Genomic DNA, 20,561 nt, shown 5'->3' on the forward strand with positions numbered 1-20,561 from the left:
GGGCGGCCGGGGCCTCAGCGGGCGCGGTCCGTCGTAGCGCAGCGGCCAAGCGGCCGTGGGCTGGGTCCGCGTCGCGCCGCCCTCCCCTCCGGCTCCCGGGAGCTAGGGCGGATGGACGCAAGAGAGGCCATGCAGGGAGTTTGGGCTCCCCAGGGACACGGGCTCCATTCCGGGCGGCGGGGCACTGGGCCCTCAGTCACTTGCAGGGCCTTTTATCCGTTCCCTTCCTCGCCCCACCCCGGGCGCTAAACGTCAGGTGCCCCGGATTTAGGGCAGGTGGCGGGCTTCTAGTCATGTGACCCGGCTCCACTCACTCTGCCTCTCAAGCCTGAAACTTCAAAAGTCGGAAACTTCTTGATCCCAGCACCTAACATAACTTTTGACGTAAAGGCTGGGATCAATGATTGTACAACAGATGGATAAGCGAGAACCTTCTGCTGAGGGGAGGGGTGTGGAGACAGGAGGGGGAGGCTCAGATGGAAAGGGAAGAAGGAAGTTGGGGGAAAACTCTGAGAGGAAGGGCACAGGTATGAGCACAGCCCACCCACCAAAATACCACCGCTTTTACAGGCTCCACGTTTTACAGGACCACCAGCCCCGTTTCCCAGATGCCAACACCCACGCAGGCTTACAGCTTGCAAACTGCAAGCCCAAGAGTCAAGCCGGGTATTTCTGGGTCCAGAGTCTTGCCTCTGGAGAAGCAAAGGGCAGTCACACCGCAGACAGCCTGTGAGGCTGTCCAGCCACTGGGCCACCTGACCAGGCTGGAAGTGCCCCATCGGATGCTGAAGGGGCAGACCTCTGTCCTCTGTGTGAGGCGAGGCAATTTGGGCCGGAAAGTCAGAAGCGCCCGGTTACCAACCCCTCCTCTCTGGGCACGTCCTTGGGGTTCCTCCATCCCCATCTCCCAGCCTGGATGTCTGGCCGGGAGCCACAGGTGGGATCCGCCGGTGCTCTGGCGCCCTCTAGCGGCCGTTCGCTCTAAGGCCAACTCTTAGCCCTTCCTCCTGCCTCCCTCCCCAGCCCTGGGGGCTGCACTGGCCTTGGGCACCTGCCAGCCTGATTTTGTTCCTCCTCTCCCTTTAAGCACAATGAAGTGCCCTACAGAGGTTTAGAATCTCTTGAAGAAAGAAGCTCTTTTAGTCAATACACCTTGACCCTGAGAAGGTGGTTTCTAGAATGAACCTGAAATACTGTATTTTTCTCCATGTGTTTCCAAGAAGAGAGAGCTCTAGTTTTCTAAGTCAAAAGAAATACAAAGTTATAAATACGATGTTGTGAGCCAGAGATGGAAAATCAACATTTTAGAAAGTTTATTCTTTTTGAATGGACATTTCATTGAAGACAGAATAAAGGATTCCCCTGCAGATTCCTTGAACTGTAAACATATAAAATCCCTCTGGACTTGATTGATTCAGTTGTGACATTTAAAAGAGAAAGCTAGAACTGTGCATGAGCAATTCTTCTTGACAAAACCGTTCGATCAATCAGCCCCCTTAAATCCCGTGACCCCTGTAGATCAAACAGGCCCCTTAAATCCTGAGACCCCCTTTGATTTATCAGCCCCCTTAAATCGAGTGACCCTTGTTGATTCATTAAGTTCCCTTATATCCCTTATATCATGACCCTTTTTGATTAAAATAGCCCCCTTAAATCCTGTGACCCCTGTGTGATCAAGCAGCCTCCTAAAATCCCGTGACCACCGTTAGATCTATCAGCGGCCTTAAATCCCATGACCTTCTTTGATTCAATTAGCACCCTTAAATCCTGTGACCCCTGTTAGTTCAGTCAGCAAGATAGCGGTTCTGGTTTCACAGGGAAATATCAGGAAGTGTTATCAACAGCACAGTCCTATTGAGGCAAGTTCATGCAAAAAACAAAAACAAACAAAAAAAACCTTTTGAGTTCCGTATACATATCCTACTATTTAAGACTTGCAGACCATTTATCTCTTTTTCCTTAACTTTAGAATTTCCATTCAGCTAAAAACACATTTGAATCTTTTATTCTGGTTGCTTTGCACCTAATGAGGCTTAAATTATGGCTTTAGCATTTTTAGCAAAGTTCTTCTGACTGATAAACGATTTACGATTTTCTTTTGTCCTCAGTTGCTTTACCTGCCTTTCAGGAGCCGCTCTCATTTTCAAGAACTTGAGAGTGAGACTTTGTGATTTGAGGAATTCCAGAAGAGGATGCATCCTTATAAGGTTAAAAAGAAAAAATAGTGTCATTTAGTAGTGTACAGAAGTGTGAGGGCCAAGATAAAGGATGAAGTTCCAGCTTCTTAAAAATGTGGAGGAAGGGGTCTGCTGGTGGCGATAAAGACATGGGTTAGAATGTTTCATGAGGGTCACTCATCACCACCTGGTCCCCCTCCCCCTTCTGGGACCACAAGCCAGTAAAGAAGCTGGTCCCTTTCAAATCGTACACCCGTGTCCCTGAAAGGAACCAGGTGAATGTGCGTGGCTGGATCAGAGTAAAACGCACATCTAAAAGGGTCTGCGTTAATGAGGCTGAAGGGCTGGGACTACTGCCTTCGTATACAAAGGACAGTCCTTTTTATTTTATGTTATCTCTTGTCTATTTGATGACAGCCATCCTGACAGGTGTGAGGTATCTCATTGTGGTTTTGATTTGCATTTCCCTGATGATGAGTGATGTTGAGCATCTTTTCATGTACCTGTTGGCCATCTGTATGTCTTCTTGGGAAAAGTGTCTATTCCGTTCCTTTGCCTGTTTTTCAGTTGGATTACTTGATTTTTTTGCTGTTGAGTTGTAGGAGTTCCTTATACGTTTTGGGTGTTAACCCCTTATCAGATATATGATCTACAAGTACTTTCTCCTCTTCTGTTTGTTGCCCTGACTTCTGCTTTCTGGGTGACGGGGGTCTAGGCACTCGGGATCCTCTGTTTCTCACACATGTGGTTACAGTAGTGGCCGGGGCTGTGTTCTGATAAAACTGCACGTGGCCGGGGATCACTAACCCCTCTTCTAGGAGGCAGCACGCGGAGTGCGGCGGTGGGCGGGCACAATTCCCCTGAAGTCATCAGTCAGATGGTCATGCGCTGTGGAGTTCACATCTCCCAGCCCCAGAGTGATGGGGCAACTTCTAAAGGGAGGACCTTGCGGCTGAAACACTGAGCAGGTGCTCTTGTTCCTTGTTGGAACGATCTGGAAACCAAGTTGTGTGGAACAGGGAACTCCCCCAAGTCACAGAAGCTCAGTTCAGACTTACTGGGACGCCAGATCTGCTCCGAGTCACCCTCACTGAGGAGCGAAAGCCCTCAGGCAGGGACGGGAGGAGCTGCTGGATTGCCCTTGCCCTGCTGGCCAAGGAGCAGCTCTGCGATGAGTGGCACATGCCTTTTGCTTTGGGAGTGGTTCTTTGGGGAGACTGGCTTTTTCCTCTGGTCGAGGGCCTCCTGTGTGCCAAGCACAGCAATCCTCTGTCACGGTTGGAAAGCTAGACACAGAGAGGTCAGGGAATGTTTCCAGGTCACACAGCTGGTAGGGGCAGCGCTGGGGTCTGATGCAGACCATCTGATGCAGACCAGATGCCCAGCCCTCACTCTCTCCACTTTCCCAGGAGCCGTCGTGATCCCACATGTCAGCGTCCCTCAGAGAGGCCCAGGCATCGGCGCTGGGAGCCTTCCCTGCCTAACAAGCCAGGACGCCGTAAGAGGGAGGACAGGATGCCCAGAGACTGCTTTTAGCGAGGGACCCAGCACACACCGGGCTGTTTCTCCTTGGAAACACATGGAGAAAAATACAGTATTTCAGGTTTATTCTAGAAACAACGTTCTCAGGGTTAAAGTGTATTGATTAAAAGACCTTCTCCGAGAGATCCTAAACCTCTGTAGGGCATTTCATTGCACTTAGAGGGAGAGGAGGAATGGAATCAGGCTGGCAGGTGCCGAAGGCCAGGGCATCCCCTGCGCGCTGGGGAGAGAGGCAGGAGGAAGGGCTGAGAGTTGGCTTTAGAGCCGATGGCCGCTAGAGGGCACCAGAGCACCGGAGGATCCTCCCTGCGGCTCCCCGGCCCGACCTCCAAGGCTGGGAGATGGGTTGGAGATGGGGTTGGCGGAACCCCAAAAAGGTGCCCAGAGAGGCGAAGCTGGTTACAGGGCACTTCTGACTCTCTGGCCCAAATTGCCTCGTCTTCCTGTTTAGGAAGAGCTGCGCAGCATCCTAGTCTGGGGAATTTAGTCCTTCATCTCGCCCCTGCCCTCCCACCGTCTCGCTAGGCCCAGCGTGGGTGGGGGGGGCCCCCGCCCCCCCCGCCCTGCGCGTGCCGGGGGAATCGTGGAGGGGGAGGCCCAAAGTCCTGCTGGAGTCGCAGCGCCCCTCCTCCCGACGGCGGGGAAGCGAGGGGGGTTGGGAGGGCTGTGCGGGGGGCGGGGGGGGTCCCAGGGCTGGACCTGCGGCGCTGGGACTCAGCCTTTCAACCTCCTAACCCCCTCCCCCACCCCGCCTCCCTTTCAGTACGTTCCAGTAATATTTAACACAGATCCGTGCGCGCCACCTCCAGAGTTTATGATTCGGTGGGTCTAGTATTAGAGCCAAATAATGTCTCTCTGACAGTTTCTCAGGTGATGCTAATACTGCTGGTTTGGGAACCACACGCTGAGAACCAGCGCTTTAGCGATTCACTTAGACAAACTGTGCATTTTCTCTCCTGTGGGGGTACAGTGGAGGACAGCACTGGTGGTGAGGAAGCGATCTGCCATCTACTGAGCACCTGTGACATCTGCCGTGTGCCAGGCACCTCAGCAGCACTTTACGCGTATTATCCCACTTAATCCTCTCACCCGGCCCGCCAATCAATTCGTAATTATTTATTGAGACCCCGTCGTGTATCATGCCATGTGCTGTGCTAGGCTCTGAGGATGTGAAACCAACCCCACAGACATAATCAGGGACACATTCTTGAGCAAATAATTATAAGGGCAATTAGCCTAATCCACAGAGAGTGGAAGACCAGAGAGTTGAAATAACTTGGCTTGTGTTACGCAGCTAGCGGGTGACAGAGGAGACAAAACAAAAACCACTTCATTCCAAAATGTACAGTCCTTCCGCTAAACCAGAGGTTCTCTGGTTTTTGGTCTCAGGGACTCTTTACACTCTCAAAAATTATTAAAGACCCAAAAGATCTGTTTGAGTTAAATCTATCAACATTTACTGTACTGTATTAGAAATTAAAACAAAATGGTTCACACTTTGAGAACCACTGCACTAAACCAGGCTGCAAATAGTAACATCTTTCTTAGGTTCTGAACCCTGACTTGTTTTTTGTTTTTTTGATTTTGGCTGCGTTGAGTCTTCGTTGCTGCGCGCAGGCTTTCTCTAGTTGTGGTGAGTGGGGGCTACTCTTCGTTGCGGAGCGTGGGCTTCTCATTGCTCTAAGATGTGCACAGATCCTCTCAGCTGACACAACTGGGCATGCTATCCCCTGGCTCCCAGGACTGCACTCAACCCTGACCAGCTACTGTGCAGAGGGGGAGTTCCTGCCACTGTTCAGGGCAGCTCATTGCTGACAGAGGTTGGAGGCGGTGTGGGAAGGGAACATCACCCCTTTTCCTGGTCCCTGTTTGGTCTCTGCCAACATGCCATGGCTCCTGTCCTGGGCAGAAACCCCTAGGCTCTCATGGCCTCAGTAAGGGTACTGAAGTGGGTTTGGTACTAAGTAGGATAAAGCTATTCTTATCCTTTGAACAACCAGGTCAATAAGGACTCTTTTTTTTTTTTTTTTTAATTTTGGGGAGGTTTAAGAAATGGCTGGGTGTCTATGGTCCAAAAAAAAAAGGTGTTCCTCTGCACCAGCAAAGTTCACAGTGATAGGAAAATTCCTTGTGGGTGGGAAGGGCATTGAAGGAAGAAGAAAGGAGGAACAGGATGGAAGGAAGAAATGAGGGGAGGAGGGGAAAGTCCCCAGTTACAAGGTTTTAAATAGTTGCTTTGCTTGTCCTATGTGTTTCCCAGCAGCACTAATGGGGGAGAGTATTCAAGGAAGGGACAGGAAAGAGCAGGCAAAGAGGAGGGGACTCCTCTAACAGCCCAAGACTTTATATTCTGTGGCTGGAGGCCCATTTGCCTCTGTAAACGAGAGGTGCAGGGAAGGTGGCAGGGAGGGCTGAGGGCTGCCAGGTCTAGTGATGAAGATCAGAGATGACAAGGAGAACGGCAGCAGAGTCCTGTTTGGATCCTCACATACCATTTCCCATATACGAGTCCCAATAACACGCACAGCATGCAGGAGGCGGCTGCGTACCAAGGGGACGCTTTTAAAAGTAAACCTTAATTAGTCCCTGGGACTCACTGAAACTAATTTTTAGAAGCAAATCACCTACTCTGATTCTAATCTTGCCAGACACCTTTATATCTGGCTTTGTCTTGTTTTTTTTTTTTTTTTAAAGGTATCCCAAACTAGCCTGCCTAAATTAAAACATGCTTATTCACTCCATACTGCTTCCCATCAGGGGCCAGGGAGCTACATTTTAAGGCTTTCACCTCAAAGAAAGAGTACTGGCCTGGGCAGAAGCGGAAGCCTGGGTCTTGGACCTGCTCAGTTCCTGATGATAAACCAAAGTGATTTCTAGACAAAAGGGGGAGGGGGGGAGGACTGGGAAGGGGGAGGCTGAGGCAGTTCCGTGGTAGTTTGTCCTGAAACCCTAGTGGAGAAGCCAGTATGAGGCACCTGCTGAGAGAAGTGCCCAGAAACTGCTGGCTGCATCTGTAGGAGTTAACAGTAAAGAGGTAGGAGTGTGTTTCTGAATCAGAGTGGAAGTGTCTCAAGAGGGCCCCCACTGGTGGTCCCTGAGCTGCCTCCCTTCCACGAGTGGGAAGAGCGAAGGCCATGCAGAACTGAGATGAAGCAGGGGTGGGGTTCAGCCAGGCAAGAGCTGTGCTGTCTGTGGCAGGGAGCCCCACAAGTCAGAAGAGAAGAACTAATCATTTGTTGCAAGAAAACTTGCTGAGTACTGGGGGCAAAAGTGAGAGGGGCCACTAAAGGAAGGTGGAAGTTCTTTGATGGAGAGCAGAGAAGCCTAGGCACAGTGGCCCTGAGTCCACACTCGCCCTGATCTTTTAAAAGTGATGTGTCCCAGCTATTGTAACTAGTGCTGCAATGAACATTGGGGTGCATGTATTGTGGAACTAAGCCCAGTCAGTGTTAAGTCCTAAGTATCTCACAGGTTCTAAAGCTCCTGCCTCTGAGCCCTAGGTTTGAATTCTGCCCCACCATGGGCTCAGTGGACAATCAGGCCGGTGACCCTCTCTGCACTTCGGTTTCCACACTTGTAAAGTCAGGATAATAAGAGCACGTGCCTCACAGGTGGTTCTAAGGTTTGAGTTTAGTATTTGTGAAGCACCTAGAACAGGGCCTTCTCAGAGCAGGCACCAACTCGGCCACAGATGTTCTTAGGGGGTCCTCACTGTCTTGCATCCCCTCACTCAGTGCTCCCCATGCCAGGCCACTCTCCTCCTGACCGACCGTGCTCTGACAGGCAGGATGCATGTCACTTCCTGCTGAAAGGCCAGCTGCCTCCATGATGGCCCGAGACCCTTTGGGTGGCATTGAAGGCTCTCCTCCCGGTTCCCTCCACGTGTCCACACGCCCAACACTCAGGGCACACACCTGTCTCTGGCCACACGTGCTTCATGCCCATGGCCCCTTTCGCCCAGATCCCACACTGGAGTGGAATTCCCTCTCCCACTGGCTGTGAGCCCCGCAGGGTAGCTGAGGGAGTTCAACATGGGAGCGTCCCCCGGGCCAGCACATCACAGACTTTACCTCATTGATTCCCTGTGAGGCAGCTCCTCTTTTTGCCTCATTTTACAGGTAGGAAACTGAAGGTCAGTGATTCTCAAGATCAAACACTTGTAGTGGAGCTGGGATTGAGTCCAGGCGTGGCTGTCCCCAATGTCTACATGGGTCCATCGACACCGCACAAACCTCTCATGTCGCTTAAGAGGAAAAAACAGCCAGAGGTCTTCAAGGGGGGAAAGACATTAAGAGGATGTGGAAACACCTCCTCCAGTGCAACACATAAGTGGTGGGTTTGGGATGTGTCCGTTTAGCTGGAACACGTTCCCAGTCTCCTCTCCTGCATGGTGATGAATTAGGGCTGGGGTCAAGAGAAAGCTGGCAGCGTTGCAAGTGGAAATGAGGTGGCAGCCACACTTTCCCCGGGAAGGTCGGGGTCATCACAGCTCAGGACGTTGCCACAGGCCTGCTGGCTCACCCTGCTGCTGGGGCCCCAGCCCCCCTGCCCCTCCTCCGTCAGCTGTCCAAATCTGGGCTTAGCTGGGGGAGCTGTACAGTGAGTTGTGCGGTCTTACAGTCAGCCACGGCGTTGGAGGTGGAGGCTGGGAGGCCGGGAAGGCAGTGTGGGGTCCAGATCATATCCATGGATTCCAGCTGTCCTCATGGGGGCCCACTTCAATCTATCTTCCCTTCCCTGCTGACTCAGGCCCAGTGCCAGACACAGGGCACAGGCTCACGAAGGCCACTTACCCAGCCCCCACAGAACATAGGTCTGACCCCTACAGTAACCCCTACAGTAACTCTGTGGATCAACCCCTGACGGGCACAGAGAGTGAGTTCAATGAATGTTGGTTGAATAAATAAAGATTTTGGTTGCTTTATCTAGGCTTTAAATTTCAGAACTAAGATGAGGGGAACTCATTTTTTTCAACCTTCGCTAATGGATAAATTATTCATGTATATTACAACAACATGTTCTTCCAAAAGGCCCCTGTGATCACAGCTTTCACGTAACATAGATGGCTCACAGGGCAGTGATTAAATTACAACTGATATTGAATTAATTGATGGTAAAGGGACTGGGACTTTTTGTATGGTTCTGTGACTTTCAGGGTATTGGTAATTGTACACCTTCCTCCTGGGAGGGAGTGATGAGGGACTTGGTGATGTCAACAGGATCGTTTGTACATGCATCAGAACGTCTGCCTTGTGGTAGCCCCGTGGTGCTGGGCCGCTGAGGAATCTGAAATGGAGGCACGGCTGGCTGGGCAGCAACCAATCTATCAGGAATCTAAGCTGACATTATGTCCAACCGCAGAAGTAAGTCAGGAAAACAGAAGCAGATGCAGAAGAGTGGTTTGGAATTAACACCCGTGTAGAGTCAAGAGATTGCTCAAAATGATACAGAAATTCAAGATCGAATCCCTTATCCCATGCAGAGGTCTAATTTGATCTTCCAACACCAGACAACCCCATGAAGCAAAGTTACCCCCTGAAATGAAACTAGCTTTTGAAATCTTTCTATTGAGTTATCCTTTAGGTGGAATGCAATATTTCCTCCTTTCCTTGGGGGCCATGATGAACGAAGTGTCTGCCCCTGGGGTGGAGTCAAAGAGCAGGCCTGGCGGGAGGCGGCCCAGACATGCAGCCTAGTTTCCGAAGACATGGACTCTGGGGTCAGACTGGCCCTCAATCCTGGCTCTGCTGCCAGCTGTTTGACCTGGATAAGTTACTCACCCTTTCTGCGATCCAGTGCTCTCCTCCATAAAGTGAAGAGTGATACGACAGGGTCTCTGAAGAGGCTTAGTGCTGGCCAGGCTGATCATTTTGTCATACTTTGCTTTAATTACGGTAGTCACATAACAGCACTTTCTGTATGTCAAAAACAAAATCACATCCTTGTTCACAGCCATCTTCTGTCTTTTCAATCTTCTTAGAAAGACTAAGTCTAGCTTTTCCAGGTCTCTTTTTGTTTCCAGCCTTTATCTAACTATGGGCCCTCATTAAAATAGCCAAAACCTTCCTGAAAAAACACGCAGGAAAAGATGTACGTGCCATACGTACAATATTCTTTTGGATAAAACAGAAAAAGAAGGTAAAAGATATAAATCTTAATTTCCTGTAGTATAGTAGACTAGAAAGATCTGTAAACCTATTTTGAAACAACTATCTTTTCATATTAAAAAAAAAAATCCTAGTGATTTTTGAATTTCATTTTCCTTCACTTTATTACAATCACTTTCAAGTCCTGTGTAGTTTCCAGACGGCACTATGGCTCAGGGCAGCTGCGTCTCACACAGACCAACCAGTGTGGCTGGCGACAGAGGCTTTGGAAAGCTTGCTGCCCTTGCTCAGCATATACTGCTCCCCAGAGCCCTCCAGGACGAGAACCCACGGGGCTGGCAGTTAGAGCACTTGCTCAAAGGCTGAGTGCCCCTCGGCCTTTTCTCCCAGGGTAATAATCCCAACATTTGGGCAGATGCCTGGCTTTACCCAGAGCCTCGTCCAAGAATATTATGATTTCAATCCATCCTGGCTTCATTCTAGGACCTTCACCCCCGGGAGCCTCCCAGGCAGCAGTGGGGTAGGGCACGACATAAGTCCCCACTCCCAGGACCTCCCTCCGTTCACAGCCTTGAGGATGAAAAAATGAATAAGAGCAGGAGTTTGGCCTCCGGCCACCGTGGCTTTGTACCCCAAGTCTAGTCCACATTGTCTGGGATAAGCTGCTCAGAGCCTCAGTTTCTTCAAATATAAAATGGGAATGACTCTGGCTGTGGTGAAGCATCAATCAATAATGTGAAGTGTTTCTATACTGCCTGACAGGCGGCCCTTGGTCAATGGCAGTGAGCCTCACTGGGAGGATGGGACAGCCAAGGACAGGGGAAGTGGGCGTGGGGCCTCTGGGCAGCCTGGGGTGCCCTCCGCCTGGGGCTTTCCCTGTTTGGAGCAGTGACAAGAACACAGAGGCGGGACATGCAGAGGAATGAAACCGACCAAGGAATATGTGGCACCTTTTCATTTAGTCAGTCTTTATTTAAATGTGTGCTTTTGAAATAGCTTATTAAATATGACCTTTTCAAAACCCAATTCTCACAATATTTACAGTGACTTTTATGCAAACATATTTTAACTGTGAGCTTCTTGCTCCCTCTTTCACGTTAATAATCTACAAATTTGTATCACAGCAAAATCCCAGCTACTTCATTTATTGCCTTTTAGACTAGTTTTGTTTGTGAGGTACTAAGCTAGGATAAGGGATTGCTAGGAACGAGCTAATTCAAGCTCAGAGGAAATAAAATATGTTTTATTTATCAAAAAAGAATTATAACAAGGCCTTGCTTTCCAACTGAAAACATGTGTCCCATGATGTGTGGAACAGTACTTAAGCAATGAAATACATTTCCAATGGTCATTATTGTGCCGCCTTCTTTTTTTAAAGAAATATTTACACTCATCTCTCTTAAATAAAATCAGAAAAGTCAAATTTGAAGAGATTATGGACTGTCAGGGAATGTTATAAAAATAATCTGACCTCAGTGACTGAAGAATGAAGGTCATCAGACGGCCCGGCACTGACCAGAGCTGCTGCAAGAAGGTCCCGCAGGCCCTGCAGCATCTGCCTCAGGATCTGACGCTGGACACGGAAAGACACAGCCAAGAAGGATGAAACCGCACCAGGTGATTCTTCAGATGCTACATCTACAAGGGCACTGATCCTGGAGAGGGATCTTTCCCTCTCTGGGTGGAGAAATATCTGGTTGAAGAACACAGTACCCAATGTTGTAAAAAGTGAAGATCCCTATGGAAGCCATAACTCATGATTTGGAAACAGAATTATGAAAAAAATACAGATTAACAATTGTACCTTTAATGTCTTGTAAATATAGCTTAAAATTCCATTTTATACACTTGATGTCTGAAAACAAACCATGGCCTTTTTAAAAAAACACAAATTAATTCCTTAACCATCCTAGTATGCAAGAGAGTGTTTGAGACCAACATTTTTATAAGTTTTCTACCTTTTCACTGAGGAATTTGATGTGAAATTAGAACGACAGCTTATTAGAAAATAAAGTGGAAAAAATTTTTAGTCCTTTGAGGATGTTTTTCATGCATTTAATCATTTGCGCTTCCAACGGCAACGCTCCCTTATTTATAAAGGCCTGTGCAACCCTCTGGACCCATGGTTTTGCACACGCTAGGCATCTCAATGCAATGATTCCTACTCTAAAACACACTTTCACCACAAAACTTTTTTCCCATAATGAGAAGTATGAATGAAATATTCCAAACATTCACTAACCCGACAGAAGTCTGTGGGAAACAGCAGTGACTTTCGCTAGAGCTGTGGTTCTTACCCATCTGTTCCAAGTTCTCAAGTAAGCAGGTCCTACCCTGTGGGTGCTCTACGCCCATGACCCTTGTTAGTCCATCCTGTTTGGACTTAGTTGGTCCCATGCTAACCTGGTCAGAGTGGAGGAGTGTGTGTGTCTGTGTGTGTACCATGAGATGGTCATGCTGAGGAGATCCATTGGGGTGAAACATGGGGCAGTAAGCAGAAAGGTGGGCATCAGTTCCCTAGGAAGTTAGGAATGAATGATTACAGTTAAAAGATATAGGCAGGAAACAGAATACGTAATGACTGAAAACATGGATCTTATTTTCTTGGTACCTTGAGAAATTTGTTTGTTCAAGTACAGATGGGCAAAACAGTTTTGTGCGTCTTGCCCCCATGCCCAGTTCTCTAAGAATTTAATCCTCTTCGAGGACTCAGTGACGCCCATTCTTTGGGCTCCTACTACTTGGTGGCTCGTGGTGACTGAGGGCTCAGGTCTGCAAGCCCACAGCCTTGTTGCCCTTCATCAAGAAAGGGTTAAAATTGCTTCTATGAATGTCTAAAACAATGGCTCTGATTTCACATAAATAATCACAGACTCGATTAAGATGAATATATTATTCTAAATTAATTTTTTTCTTTCAGACATTTATATTCCATCTACCCTGAACAATGAATTGAGAAAAAAATAGCCACCTCCAAAGCCTTCCCAAGAATGACTACTTTTTGAAATGACACTTTTAGTACAAACTGAACAAATGAGACAGTGACGGTGGCGGGAAACTGGGTGAGACTTCAAGGCGCCGTTTTCTTCAAGTCTCGAATCTGTTTAATCAAGTAGTTCTTCTCATCGGTGAACTGCTCATCGTCCGTCCTTTCTTTTTGGAAGCTGCTCAGAAACTCGATGAGTTTGGGTTGGTTTTTTAGCAGAATCTCCACAATAGGCTGTGCTTTGTGAGGACTGGCCACAAACACCTGAAACATGAGAAACAAATACCTAGGACAAGGAATGCACATCAGGGAAAACACGGATCCCACCTGTGTCTCATTTGTTACATGTGTTAGTAAAATACAGAAAGCCCCGGATTATACTTCCTTATTGAGGAAAATGAGAGGAAAATGAGTAATTCCCCATTCATATCCATTTTCTACAGAGAATATACAAATATATTCAATATATTTAAATTATATATGTAATCATATATTTAAAATTACCATTATAACTAAATATGTGATTATAAAATTAAATAAATACATATAATTCTATATAATGAAACAGATAATATATAAATATATAACCATATATATATAAATATTCAATATATATAATATATTGAATATACTTAATATATTAATCTGGCTCAAAATTCAAAAAGGACAAATGTGAAAAGTCCCCCTCTCACCTCCTCTCCCTGGAGGTCACCAATGTTATTATTTTCTTATGTATGTGGAGCTTTAAAATTTATAACTGCCTAGGTCCCACCTCCCAGAGACTCCAGTTCAGTAGATCTAGAGGGGAGGTCTGTCTCTCTGTATTTTTATAAAGTTCCACAAAGATTCTTTTGTGTACTCCTAGTTGAAACCATGATCCTGGGCTAATAACTCAGCTGTACTATAAAAGACAGTGACAACTGTAATAACAGGACACAATAACTCAAAACTATAATGCTGGGACTTCCCTGATGGTCCAGTGGTTAAGACTCTGTGCTTTCACTGCAGGGGGCGTGGGTTCCATCCCTGGTTGGGGAACTAAGATCCCACATGCTGCGAGGTGTGGCCAAAAAAAAAAAAAAGAAAGAAAAAAACCAAGCATATTAAAAAAAAGAAAAACTATAATGCTGACTGGTACAGTATTTTGCAAAGGACACACTTCCTAGTTAGATGCTATATATATAATGACATGACCAGAATATCCATAAAACTGTTGACTGCTATATAGCTCTCTGGTTTCATGTTCTGGGCTCCCCACTCCTCAGAAGGGCTGAGTGCTTCACCACCAGCCCCTCTGCACACTGCCCCCTCTGCACACTGCCTCCTCTTCCTGAACCTCCAACAGTGCACAACTCTACTCCGAACACACTGTGGCCAGTGATTGGTTATGGAGACAGTGGGAGCTACAAGGTTGAACCCTCAAGGTTCCTCCAATCCAGCAAGCATGAGGAAGGAAAAACTACACCAGGATGTAAAGGACCTATGAGAGGGAAATGAAAAGCTGTGGAGGTTCAAAGGAGGTGGAGATAACATTAGATTTCTGAGTTTGGAACAGGAAGGGCTCATGGTGTAGGTGAAATGAGAGTTCATGAATCAGATTTTCTCTTTTTTTTTTTTCTGTCAGTTTGGTAGTTTGTGCATTTCTAGGGATTTGTCCATTTCATCTAGGTTATCTAATTTATTGATGTACAATTATTTGTAGTATTCCCTTATAATCTTTTTTATTTCTATAAGGAGGTTGAATCAGTAACCAAAAACCTCTCAACAAAAGCCCAGGACCAGATGATTTCACTGGTACATTCTACAAACTTTTAAAGAAAAATTAACACCAATCCATTTCAAATTCATCCAAAAAATAAAAGACAAGGGAATACTTCCTAACTCATTCTATGAGGTCAGCATTACCCTGATACCAAAGCCAGACAAAGCTATCACAAGAAAACTACAGATCACTGTCCTTTATGAATAAAGATGCAAAAATCCTCAACAAAATACAAGCAAAACGAAGTCCAGAATAATATTAAAAGGATTACATTCCATGACTAAATGGGATTTATTCCAGAAATACAAGCATGGCTCAACATAATAAAATCAATCGATGTAATACACCACATGTACTAGACTGAACTGCATCCTCTAAAAAGATGAATGTTCAAGTCCTAACCCTTGGTACTTGTGAACATGACCTTATTTGGAAATAGGATGTAATCAAATTAAGATCAGTTCATACTGAGTTAGCTTGGGCCTGAATCCAATTACTAGTATCTTTAGAGGAAGGGGGAATTTTGGACACAGAAACACACAGAGATATGCAGAGGAAAATGCCATGTGAAGATGGACACAGAGATTGGAGTTATGCATCTATAAGGCAAGGAATGCCAAGGATTGCTGGCAACCACCAGAAGCTAGGAGACAGGCACAGATTTCCCCTGAAAGCTCCAAGAGGAACCAACCCTGTTGACACCTTGATCTTGGACTTCTAGTTGCCAGAACTCTGAGACAGTGACTTTCTGCAGTTTTAGGACACTTAGTCTTTGGTACTTTGTTATAGCAGCTCTAGGAAACTAAGATGACACATTAGTACATTGAAAGAAAACCATATGATCATTTCAACTGATGCAGAAAAAGTATTTGACAAAATCCAACACCTTTTCATAATAATAATAATAATAAACACTCAACATGGGACAACTAGATATCCACATGCAAAAAAATAAAGTTGGACCCTTACCTTGCACCATAAACAAAAATTAACTCAAAATTGATCAAAAAACTAAATATAAGAGCTAATAGGGCTTCCCTGGTGGCGCAGTGGTTGAGAGTCCGCCTGCCGATGCAGGGGACATGGGTTCGTGCCCCGGTCCAGGAAGATCCCACATGCCGCGGAGCGGCTGGGCCCGTGAGCCATGGCTGCTGAGCCTGCCCATCCGGAGCCTGTGCTCTGCAACGCGAGAGGCCACAACAGTGAGAGGCCTGCGTACCGCAAAAAAAAAAAAAAAAAAAAAAAAAAAAGAGCTAATAAAACTTTTAGAGGAAAATATAGGGGTACATCCTCATGACCTTGTATTTGGCAATGGTTTCTTAGCTACAACATCAAAAGCATGAGCAACAACAAAAAAAATGGATAAACTGAACTTCATCAAAATTTAAAAATTGTGTGTATCACAGGACACTATCAAGAGCGTGAAAAGACAATATAGAGAATGTAAGAAAATATTTGCAAATCATATATATGATCAGCATCTAGTACCCAGAATATATAAAGAACTCATACAACACAACAACAAAAAGGCAAACAACCTTTTTTAAAAAGGGGCAAAGGGGGACTTCCTTGGTGGTCCAGTGGGTAAGTCTCTGCACTCCCAATGCGGGGGGCCTGGGTTCGATCCCTGGTTGGGGAACTAGATCCTGCATGCATGCTGCAACTAAGAGTTTGCATGCCACAACTAAGAAGTTCACAGGCCGCAACTAAAGATCCTGCATGTCGCAATGAAGATCCCGTGTGCTGCAACTAAGACCTGGCACAGCCAAAACAAATAAACAAATAAATATTAAAAAATAAAATAAAAAGGGGCAAAGGACTTGACATTTCTCCAAAGAAGATATACAAATGGGTAATAAGCATGTGAAAAAATCCTCAAATCATTAGATCATTAGGGAAACACAACTCAAAACCACAATGAGACTAGGCCAGCTACAATTAAAAAAAAAAAACTAACAATAACAAGTGAGGAATGGAGAAATTGGAACCCTGTACACTGCTGGTGGGAATGTAAAATGGAGCAGCCTCTATGGAAAACAGTTTGGTAGTACCTCAGTAAGTTACACACTGAATTACCATAAGACTGAGCAATTCTGTTCCTAGGTATATACCAAAAGAATTGAAAACATTTGTTCTAACAAAAACTTGTACATGAATATTCATAGCAGCACTATTCACAATAGCCAGAAGTCCATCAGCTGATGAATGGATAAGCAAATTGTGATATATCCTTAAAATGGAATATTATTCAGCCATAAAAATGAATGAAGTACTACTGATCATGCTACACCATGGATGAACTTTAAAAACATTATGCTAATAGAAGAAACCGGACACAAAAGGCCACACATTATATCATTTCATTTATATCACATATCCAGAACAGGTGAATCCATAAAGACTGAAAGCAGGTTAGTGATTGCCAGGGGCTGTGGGTAAGAGAAAATGAGGAGTAGTTGCTGAATAGGGTTTCCTTTTGGGGTGATGAAAATGTTCGGGAACTAGAGAGTAGTAATAGTTGTATAACACTGTAAATACAAAATGCCACTGAACTGTACACTTTAAAATGGTCAAAATGGTGAATTTTTATGTTATATGAACTTTACTACCATAAATTAAAATTGTTACTTATTAAAAAAAAGTACCCCAGGCTCGTTTACATTGTTACACAAAATGCCTGATGTTTATAGAACACCTAGTATGTTAGGAAATCACATACTGGAGCCAAACGTGTGGCTCCTCTGGCTACCATTAGTTTACAAGCGAGCTGCTGGGAAGTTTTAGCTAGGAACTGTCTGGCATTTGTGGTAACTACAGCAATAACTCATAACAGTCTTTATTCCCAAAAAATTTTTTAGAAGATTAAATATATAGAACAAACTAAGCTTCTCTGTTTGAATCCAAAATAAATGTAAAACGTAGTGGAATTTGCAGACAAGGCATCACTGGATCAACTCTACTGAATCTGTACACTGTACAACAGACCTAAAAAAATGTTCAATTTGTTTTCAAGTTGAAATTTTTTCCTTATTTTTATTTTTTTATGGCTTCTGAACTCTGCTGCCTGTAAAGGTAGTTGCTGATTAGAGGTGACTAATGCTCTAATGTACAATTCCTTTGGGGCATCCGGGACACTGAAATCAAAGCTTGAGATGAACCTTTCATGAGGAAAACCATTCTTGTTCTGTATACTTTTTCAGGTGAATTGTCAAGCTGGCCTTTGGATTTTGGAATAAGCTAGGGTGGAGCTTCTTGTTTTCATGGAAATGGCTATTGTGGCCAACTGCTAGGATCTGAGCAACAGAGCAGTACACTCAGACCCATTTTCGGCAATGGCCCTGCCTGAGTTCCAGCAGCTCTGAGAGGTGAGCCAAAAGGCACTGGCCATCCCCACCCTCTAGGTTTGAAAGACAGTGGCAACATGGTCCTTTGCTATTAAGGATGTTTACAGGGAAAGGAAAGAAAGATCAGCTCATAGCTGATCCCTACATTCACGTTGGCCATATCTCTGGAAGAGGCAGGATCACAGAGACAAAGGTCTCCTGAATCTAGTATCTTAGAATTAGACTTTTGATTTTAATTTAACTTTTTAAATTTAACATTTTGCAAGTGAGGAAACAGATCCAGATGGATTTGCCCAAAGTCACTGGTGGCAACCGAGCCACAACAAAGACCCAGGCCTCTTGACTTGCATGACTTCCATCTAGTCCTTTCCCATCATACCATCCTGTTTGTCAATAGCAGAGAAAACATGAAATGGCAACTCATTCAAGTCCTTGAACTTTTCAAGCAAACTAATGAAAATTGGCCACTAATAATCTGGCAAAGACATTTTTAGTCATGTGTTCCACATTTTCTGTACTTTATGAAAGGTACCTGGGGAAAAAGCCTATTAATAAAGAACTGTGAGAAAACTCTAGGACTCAGCTGTTACTTTTTCTAAATAACAAAATATTTTTGGCAAGTAAACAATTCAGTTTGCCCTTCAGTGCAACGAACATAGTTAGGGTCCAGAGTAAGTCCAGTTTATACACATACAAGTAAACAAGTGGTCAACTATTTTTAAATGCACCTATTCTGTCCAATAATGAGATGATCCAAATTCTGATCTCAGAGGATGGAAGTAGGTTATTTCTATTTTGCCACCCACTGAATACTTCCATAATACTGCATTTTGGAACCAAGTTATATGAAGCATGTTCTCGTCTAGGATGATATAGTAAAATTCTGTGGGAGCTGGAAAGACAAGACACACAGCCTTCTATAATTTCCTCAGTCAAAAGGCAAGGGTCTTAAGAGGGCCTATCATTTTATACTCTGCAGGCATTTTCCTGTCCTACAAGAGCCTATTTTTGTCTCATCCAATTTGTGTTTATTCTTTATTAAATAATTCTAACACAGAGAAGAGCACAGCAATAACATATGAGATTTCAAGTTCCCACCATAGAGCTCTATCATTTTTGCCAAACTTGCCTTCAGAATTTTAATAAAATAAAACATTACAGATATAATTAAAGGCTATTAGACATTTCTTCATGATATCATTCTCTTTCCTACCCCTCCCCTGAAGTGACTGCTCTCCTGAATTTGGTATTTCTCATTCCCATGCAGGTTTTTAGACTATAACTGCATATGTCTGAATCCATACATAGCGTTGTTTTGCATGTTTTTAAACTTTAAATAAATAACATCCTTTTATCATTTGCTTATCCCACTCAGTGTTTCTGATACTTATCTACACTGATCCATATAACTCTATTAATTTTAACCCATTACTATATGCTATTGTATGAATACATCACAATTTATTTTCCCAGTCTCCTGTAGATACCCATTTTTTTTTCTATTTTACAACATGCAAAACAATGTTGCAATAAACATTTTGGTACAGGATTCCTTATGCATGTGAGCAAGACTGTCCCTAGGAAATTGCCAGAAAATGAGATTTCAGGACTGAAGGGTATGGACACTTTCAGTACTTTATTTTGCTAAATTGCTCTCCCAAGTGCTTGTACCAATTTACAGTGTATGACCTACTGCCCTCCAACCTTACCAAAATTTGATGTTGTCAGACTTAAACATTTTTGTCAATATGAAAAATGTAAAGTGATATCTCGTTGATATTTTAATGGCCAATTCCACAATTACTACTAAGATGAGCATCTTCACCTATTTGTTGGCCAATCAGGTTTCCTCATCTGTAAATTACCAACTTGTATGCTTTGCCTATTTTTCTATTGAATTGTTCGTCTTTTTCTAAATGATTTGTCAGTTACATGTGTCACATTCTGTCCTGTTTTTCACTTTGTTTATGATGTCTTTTCAAAAAGAAGTGTTAAATTTTAATGTAGTCAAACTTATTTTCTATTATGTTTTGTGATTTTAAATTCTTTTTAAAAATTCTTCCTTCCCCAACATCATAAAGTCTCCTATTTTCTCTTTTAAAAGTTAAAAAATTTTGCTTGTCAAGTGTAGATCTTTACCAGAATTTATTTCTGAATATAGTGGAGAGTAGGGTTTTCTATATGAATAATCTATTACCCTAGAACCATTTATTAACAGTAACCCTTTCTTCACTGATTTACAATCCCTCCACTATGAAATATCAAATTTCATATTTGCACAGGCTTATTTCTAGGCTTTTTACTCTGTTTTGTTGTTCTATTTATCTATCTCTATGCCAATACAATATTGTCTCCATTTACTATAAATCCATAATAAGTCTTAATATATGGTAGGATGGATTTCCCTACCTTGTTTTCCTTGAAAATTGCCATAGATAATCCCAGGCCATCGTTCTACCTTACAAATTTTAGAGTCAGCTTGTCAAGTTCCAGGAAAAGTTCTGCTGGGATTTTGATTGTAATTAAATGGAATTCATAAATTAATTTGGGATTTGAACTGCTCTAGTGGCCTTTTGGACAATAAAGATGTGGTGGCTGAAAGATGGACTAAAATTGTTTTTTACCTCTCAAAGCAACAATTAC

At 44.4% G+C, this 20,561-nt stretch overlaps 1 protein-coding gene across 8 annotated transcripts in view; it reads right to left on the minus strand.

The window, feature by feature from the left end:
- Positions 1-248: 248 nt before the first annotated feature.
- Positions 249-20,561, minus strand: part of CAB39L (calcium binding protein 39 like) — a 110,124-nt gene continuing 89,811 nt past the window's right edge. For 7 of the 8 annotated variants that reach the window (XM_089899579.1, XM_022574816.2, XM_089899581.1 and 4 more), the window contains one exon: positions 10,774-13,076. In XM_089899579.1, the coding sequence (XP_089755705.1) occupies positions 12,897-13,076 (180 nt within the window). In that variant the 3' untranslated portion in view covers positions 10,774-12,896. Of the gene's footprint in view, positions 9,635-10,773; positions 13,077-20,561 lie in introns of those variants that run through there. The other variant, XR_016388701.1, reaches the window with a different exon arrangement.

Source organism: Delphinapterus leucas, chromosome 18 (assembly GCF_059928025.1).
Source record: "Delphinapterus leucas isolate spDelLeu-1000000601 "Yukka" chromosome 18, BTC_Dleu_Yukka2, whole genome shotgun sequence".
In the NCBI taxonomy this organism is placed as follows: domain Eukaryota; kingdom Metazoa; phylum Chordata; class Mammalia; order Artiodactyla; family Monodontidae; genus Delphinapterus; species Delphinapterus leucas.